Below are 7,685 nucleotides of genomic sequence, written 5' to 3' on the forward strand. Positions count from 1 at the left end.
GAAGAAAAGACTATCACGACTTGTGTTTCATGCCAAGCCCTGACACGACATGCGGAAGTTAGAATAAATATTGTGGCCATATAAGAATTCATTCTCAGGACTTAATCGTGGCCACGTTTTATTAATTAATTCTCTCGTTTTTGCGAAATCATGGCCATGTTGTAGCTAGCCTACTAATTAGTTCCCTCATTTTAATTTAGCTATATCTAAAATGAGGGAACTAATTGTTAATAAATTGTGAAGGAGTTTATAATTTGTGTGCACATGTTCTTTTTGTATTTGTTATGACAGTGATTTTCTTGGCTATTTTTGTCAATTTCACACAATGCACAGCTCAAAGCAGTTAAGCAGTCAATTCAAACAAAAATGGACAGTTGAAGCCAGAAACTCTTAGGATTACACTATTTATACAAACAAATTCATCAACAGATAGAAAAGCCTTTTATTGAATATAACACTACTGTAAAAAAAAAAAAAAAAACATTTCATCCATCCATCATGACAACCTAGGGTGGGAGATGGGTGTTTAAAACTCTAAAACTTTAAAATATTGCTATGAAGCACTACTGTTAAGAATTGTCATTGACTATTATTGCAAGAGAGTAATCGAACAAAAAAAAAAAAAATAGTAGATGATGTTTTAATTATTTTCACAAACACAGGGAAGGTTTTGCCAAAAAACAAAAGGAGGAGATTGCCCATATGACCTCATTCTGTCATCATTGGTAGGTGCAATGAACCAGGAGGAGGAGAATCAAAGATGAATCGGCTCACTGCTGACCTGGGAGGGCTCAGTCCTCAGGTTTGCCAGTTTGCAGAAAATTAGTTAAAGTGACTTTATTTTCCTGCATGAGCATAGAGACATTTTACTAATTCAGTCTTATCTTAAACCTTCCTCAATTCAAACACAAATCTCTTCACACTCTTCACCTCTGCTATATACAAGTAAGGCACTGAATGCTTCCCCATATTCGCTGTAGGATGACTAGAAAGGCCAGGAAATAAAAGGCTAGAGTGACAACCTGAGGAAAGATGGAAAAATATTATCATTAACATATGTCAATAGCAGTGTGACTGGGAATGAGTTCAAAAACCACAGATGATGGCTGTTTATTGTGTCTTTAAGTTATTGAAATGTGCAGAAAACATTCTTGCAAACTTTGAAGTTGTAGACCCACACAGCGAATGTGATTCCACCAACTACAACATGTTACTGGATCAACATCTTTGTTGATTCTGGAACAACATTTCAATCAACCAATCAGGTGACAAGTTTACAGTTTATGTCAAGTTTATGCTTACAACCAGGGACAGGTGCTTCTACATCAGTGTTATTCACCTATCATTTCCCTCTGATTTTAAGGAAAAGTTATGGGTATCAAAATATGTTGATCTAGGAACATGTCTTACTTGGCAAAATCACGGTGGAAATACTAGGAGATGTATGTATACCTGTGAAGTGCTTAAGCTATTCTTCTCACAAACAGCCTCTTTTCTGATGTCTCCACAGCCATCTTCTTGTCCCCAATTGTTCTCTGGTGTCTCCGGTGTTGGATTTGTCACCTCAGAAGCCTCTGATTTCAGATCCTGATCTGGTTCAGGGTCAGGTTCTGGTGTCAGAACTGGTTCGGGTTCAGATTCAGGTTCTGGCTCTTGTTCATCGGGCGTTTCCTCCACCTCTTCTTCAACTGTAAAGTTTCCAGCATTAATCAGAGGAAAATAAAGGATATTTGTTAATCTATTGGGTCTCTGATGCTCACTCTCCAAGAAATCCATCTGGTGCAGAACTCTCTCTTCTGCATCGAAATCCACCTGGTAGTGATTCATGTTGTCATAATCAGGATCCAGGGTCTCCAGAGTGAAGCATTTAGATGCTTCACCAACCCTTCAGAGAAAATGACAGATTGATTGTTAGATGAATCTTCTGAACAATAACTGATGCTAAATTTGCTAACAAGATGAGACTTACTTCTCAATAAGATCTTTTGAGATCTATTAGGAAGAGATATAAAATATATCAAACTTTTTGCATGCTTGACTTTCAAAATGGAGGATTACTGGAGGACGAGCCCCAAACAAAAGATATAACACCTGGACAAAAGAAGCCATCTCTGGCTCCTCGATGGCGTTCTGGGCTTCCTTGATCAACTTTGAGTTTGTCTCCACATGCTCACTGTAGGTTTGCAGTAAAGATTGGGTCCAGCCACTCTTTTCTTCCTGCTCTGAAGTGATTTGTTGGGTCATGATCTTACGACGTTCCTCCAGAATGGCAGACATGCGATCAAACTTCTCACACAGAATCTGTTTCTGAATCTTGCTGTTTTCCTGTCAAATGAGCATTGTAAGCATTGATGGATAATCTGTTTGTCGTTAAATGTCTTTTTTGATGTTTCAATGCAAGTAAGATCCACACGAACCTCTATGTTCCTGCAGAGTGCCTCTAGTTCATTAAGAAATGACTGAACACGTTCATTTGTGGCAACCAAAGAAGCAACTCTGTCATTTAGTTCAGCCTACAAGAAGTGAAATCAATGAATGGTTCTGAATGGTGTGAAATGTAATACAATGAAACAAATAAAGGTCATACCTTCTCTTGCTGGTAAACATCAGACAGGGGAACTACTTGGCAGTTATTGTGTGCCCCAAACACCTTACAGAGAGAGCAGGTGGGCACCTGACACGTGATGCAATAAATATTAAGCTTCTCATCTTCATGCTCTGCACAGTTAAACGGTGCAAGAGGCTTCGGTGGTGGTGGCCTAGAGCTAGAAACACACTGATTTAAATTCAAGATCAAGTCAACGTGCTTAATACACTATATACTGACAACCAAAGTGTCACTAGAAGGGGCTTAACCAGAATTAACCGAAATCTTTTAATGATAACCTTGGATTTTAAAAAGACAGGGTTTAGATTAAACAAGGATTAGGCCTTAGTTCAATTGCAGGATTTCAGCAGATCTTATAAACGTGCCTTATAAAAGAAAAATGTGTATCTTGAGAAAAAACAATATAGCACTGATAATGACATATTTTAAGATAAATCAAGTTTTAAGTTGCTTTCAGTTAAAACAGCTCAAACACACATTTATATAGCCACTAATTAGCAAAATGATTAAAACAATGCTGAAAACCCTGTTTACACAATCTACTCCATGCCTTCTGTTATCTGATTGATATAGTTTATACTTTTTTATAGCACAATTAAAATATCTTTTAATTGCAAAAATGTCCCTCTTCAGGTGTCATTTTTCTGTCAAAGTTTTTGCTTATTATTTTTTTGTTGTTGTCGACAGCGAAATTCTGTGCTCTGAAATCTGACAATAATCTCCAACTTCGGACAGACGTATTGTGGTTGAAAATGAAAATCGGATTGAAATCAACATCAGTCGGGTTCTTACGTCAACCCAACATTTAATTTCCAACCAAAATGCAACCCCTGCAACCGAAACATCTGTTCGATGTTACTAAAGGAACTTGACGAGATGGTTCTCAGTGCAGAACATGAAATCCCAGCCCGTTCTCATCCCAAGACGTCATCTAACTGACGCTTTTGACCATACGTCAACATCCAACGTTTTGGGTACCCTTTAACATCAGTTAGATGACGCTATCTAATCCTAACCCTACCCCAGACCTAAACCTACCCACGTCATCTAACTGACGCTAAAGGTAAAGCGTCAGTTAGATGATGCCCCAGGATCATCAAAGGGTACCCTAAAACGTCGGATGTTGACGTATGGTCAAAAGCGTCAGTTAGATGACGTCTTGGGATGAGAATGTGTTGGAAATCCACGGGGAGGAGTCGGATCTGGATCTCCCACCTTACATACACCTAAACCTACCAAACTCCGCCCCCTGATCCCTAAACCCACCCCTAATCATACCCATCTCCACCCCTTGGATCTTGATCCGACTCCTCCCAGATCTCATGTACTGCATTGAGGTGCAACTGACCTTGACAGAATTGTAGAGGAGTGAAAAATACGATATTTGTCTTTAAAATGTAGTGAAGTTAGAGTAAAAAGTTTCCAGAAAAAAAAAATACTCAAGTGAAATACAGATACTCAAGTAAATGTACTTTGTTATTGTCCACCTCTGATTATATCCTATACTGAATGAGCCATAAAAGACTGGTGTATCAAAGAAAATACTAAAACAAAAAACATACACCAACTATTTACTTTTTTTGTTGTCATTTTTTATATACAGATTCAATAATTTGTTTCATTTAAACAATACTATTACAAAAAATAATAATAATCTAATTAATTATTTACAAGATCATCTCTGTTGACAATAGTTATTCAATCAATACACTTCTGACCTGACCTTTCAGACTCCTGCTTGTAAACGTCAATAATGTTCTCCACAAGTAAATTGCGCTGCAGTCCATAAACTCCATGACGGTCCAAGACAACCTCACGCCGACAGGAAGGGCAACGGAAACGGCCTCCAATTCCAACCTGGAAGAGAGATGGCTGCACATCTTACTCAGCATGCTGTTCTTCAGCTGATCAGCAGGATTTGTGCATCAATTCTTTTTAAGGAAGATCTAAAAAATAAACAGCTAGGATGGTTAACTGGACTAAATTACATCATCACTTTGTTACACTAATTGGACTCTCTTGTACCTCTTTAGTCTAGAGATATACCTTGTGTTCTTCAAGGATAATATGATGATCTTACTCATATGGTCTGAATTCTGTGGTTCTGAATTTGCGTTCTGTTCTTCGAGTCCTTTCAAAATTGCTATCTGGACGTGTTAACCCATACAGTATGTACTTCTGTAAACTAGTAACTGTGTAATAGGCTACAGTCCATATAACAACCATTTACTTGTATTTGTCTTACTCAACACAGACAGTCCTGTCCTCCTGAGGATGAAATATAGATTGTAAACAGAGTTGACTGATCTGCAAAAATCCTAAAAATAGTCATACTCTTAATATCTCTCAGCAGCTGAGGCTTATGGGACGAGTCATATTTTAATGCACTTACCCCGCTCTTGTCTTGAGTTTTAAAGTGACGCAGCACTCACTCTGAGAGGTCAAAAGGGAAGTGTATGTGAATTGTGAACTGCAAATCAAATTTGAATTGTAAAGCTTTTTTGTGTTCAAAATTGACAAAATTTATAAAAACAAGTACATAAGAAATCCATTTCCAAACCGTGTTTTTGTCTTATCCTGAATCACTATGGTACACCTGAAAGTGTAAATGTTCGGACTATTTTAGACTGGTTGGGTCTGCACCGCTGCAGAGTAGCCCAGTACCTGCGTGTGTCATCATAGACATAAACAGAGAAAAATAGCTCCGGCTACAATGTTTTTCCGCAAGACGAACGCGGTTCTGTTTATTAACCGCTAGAGCGCCAAAAGTTACAGACTGCAACTTTATTGGAAATTAATTCATTAATTACTCACCGCCATGCTGTACCAACCCTGTAAGACCGGAACACAAATGAAGATATTTTTGATTAAATTTGAGTTGTATCACTACCACATAGGCTGCCTAAGCGACTGAAAATTGACGGCCCAGAAAGTCATTGAAGAAAATGTTTAAATATTCCAAGTGACTACAGTGGCTCAACTATAAGTTTATCAAGCGACGAGAATACTTTTTGTGCGAAAAAAAACAACAAAAATAACTTTATTCGACTATTCCTTTTCTTACTTCTGGGCCTGAGATGAGAGTTCAAGAGATTTCTGTGACACATGCGCGAGAACTGAACAAGAAGTAGTAGAAAAAAAATGTAGTTCTCATGCATGCATCGTGGAAATCTCTTGAACTCTTGTCTCAGGCCCAGAAGGAAGAAAATGACACTTTGATAGCGACCAAACACCTCCATGTTTTCCCTATTTAAATACAGTTACTTAAGCAGTGTAACTCGACCTAGGATGGTGACACAAAATAAAACGTTGCGCTTTTCTAAGCGTGTAAAATGGATAACTATATTGTATGGCGGAATGCCACAGCAAGTGCTTGGTGTTTGGTCACTTCTGTGCTTGGCCCATATTGAATGAACTGGGCTAGTGCTATCAAAGTGTCTCGTGCGCCAGAGCGATTGAGTGCATATGCATCAACTCGTCTTAATTAAGGGAATAACATGAAAAAAAAAAAAACGGTGGAGTATGCCTTTAAAGGAGAAGAGATTAACAAATGTTTTTAGTGTTCCTTCGGACCACTTTCCCAATTTACTCATGACATTTAACCTTTGCCTATATGTGGAAGTGTAATGGAAGACTGGCAAGGTATCAAACTTCAGTTAGGTGAAGAGGTGAAGGATTATGCAGGCAAAACATTTAGCATTATTAAGGAATCTCTTTTCATACATCCATTGTGCCGTGCATGAGCGCTAAAGCCCTGACGACTCCAATGCATCAAATGTAGGCCATCACCTATATTTATACCTCAGATCTCAGGCTGGGGATTGGGTTTAAACATGTACAATCAGCACCTGTTGGGTTTCACATATTAGCATGACAGGTGTCTAGAAAGCTGCCTGTTTACTGCAGTCACGGCAGTTACTCCATGTGTATGGTCAAGCACCTTTACATGTTATTGACCATCCATAGGTCTTGGTAAATAGCATTTTAGCTCATAGAAAAGACTAAGGTTTACGAAGGAAACTGATACCTCATGTGTACAGATGAACTGTCTGTGTACACTCTTAATCTGTTTTTAAAATGGGAAGAGTTAACATACAGTTAAAGGTATATTTCAAGTATAAAAAATAATATAGGAACATAGTAATATACATGAAGAGAGTATACTTATAAAATGTACTTTCAAACACAAAAAAATATGCTAGAAGTATTTGACTTCTGCAAACTATTTGTATAGTTATAAGTACACTTGCAGTACGTAGTACTACAAAAGTAGTGCAGTACAAAAGTAGCTGTGTACTCAAAGTATACTAAAAAGAATACTTTTATACATTAATAAGTTGGCCAATTTAGTCCCAAGTAGTACTCAAACAGTATACTTGTAGTGCATTGATATTAGTGTACTTAGCTTACATAAAGTATACTTAAAATACACTTGAACTTTACTTAAGTATACTTCATAAAATGAAATCGAAGTATACTTATTTTTCAGAAGGGTAACACAAAATGTTCCTACACCCACACTTAAATCCTCCTCCTCTTGGCACGTGGATGGTACACACCTGGTACAGTTCATTGGCACACTTGCGGCAGAGGTTGTGCAGACAGGGCAGAATAACGACTGGTTTCGTAAACACATCCAGGCAGATGGGACAGATGAGTTGTTTCTCCAGCGTCCCCATCGAGGGGTCTTTGTGGTCAGCGCGTATATCCAGTGGGAGAGACATGGCCGTGTGCCCCCACTGACCCCACACTCACTGGAAAACTAAGTTAGGAGAGCGAAAAACCACAGCCGAGGAGATGAGACGGCACCGTCTCCATGTCTCTGTGCTGTTCTTGTGTGGATTTCCCGTCTCTCGAAGCAGAGGGCCGTCGCTCTGCCCCAGTGCTCGAACGGGACGATGGGGGGCCTGTGTTGGTTTGCAGCTGGAAATGTGTGCATGTGCCAGAAGGGGAAGGTGTCTGGTTTCTTGCTGGCTCACTGTGACACACCCTACCCTTAATCTGTTGTGCCCATTTCAGGCAGCCAGTGGAATGCTGGGAAATAGAGATGATGCCCTTTCTCCTGTTACTCCAATCA

General features: G+C 38.9%; 1 protein-coding gene across 2 annotated transcripts; it reads right to left on the minus strand.

The window, feature by feature from the left end:
• Window positions 1–626: 626 nt before the first annotated feature.
• On the minus strand, window positions 627–7,637 carry trim101 (tripartite motif containing 101). Of its 2 annotated transcripts, XM_039651483.2 has the most exons (10): window positions 7,168–7,637; window positions 4,332–4,480; window positions 2,588–2,765; window positions 2,418–2,513; window positions 2,092–2,325; window positions 1,970–1,992; window positions 1,761–1,885; window positions 1,453–1,688; window positions 931–1,022; window positions 627–845 (listed from the first exon to the last, which is right to left on the minus strand). In XM_039651483.2, the coding sequence occupies exons 1-9, from the start codon at window positions 7,330–7,332 to the stop codon at window positions 936–938; spliced, it is 1,293 nt and encodes a 430-aa protein (XP_039507417.2). In that variant the 5' UTR covers window positions 7,333–7,637; the 3' UTR covers window positions 627–845; window positions 931–935. The 2 variants fall into 2 exon arrangements, with proteins under 2 accessions (XP_039507417.2, XP_039507416.2); XM_039651482.2 differs by having other exon boundaries at window positions 627–1,022.
• Window positions 7,638–7,685: the final 48 nt, after the last annotated feature.

The sequence above is a fragment of the Pimephales promelas genome, chromosome 20, assembly GCF_988280905.1.
Source record: "Pimephales promelas chromosome 20, fPimPro1.hap1.1, whole genome shotgun sequence".
Lineage (NCBI taxonomy): Eukaryota > Metazoa > Chordata > Actinopteri > Cypriniformes > Leuciscidae > Pimephales > Pimephales promelas.

Bases quoted from the DNA above. Each gene is read 5' to 3' on its own strand.
- trim101 (XM_039651483.2), bottom strand. From the start codon at position 7,332: ATGTCTCTCCCACTGGATATACGCGCTGACCACAAAGACCCCTCGATG. The intron at 4,481-7,167 runs GTGTGTACCATC...TAAGATGTGCAG, and splicing joins GTGCCAATGAACTGTACCAG to CCATCTCTCTTCCAGGTTGG. The intron at 1,689-1,760 runs GTGAGCATCAGA...GAAACTTTACAG, and splicing joins CCAGATGGATTTCTTGGAGA to TTGAAGAAGAGGTGGAGGAA.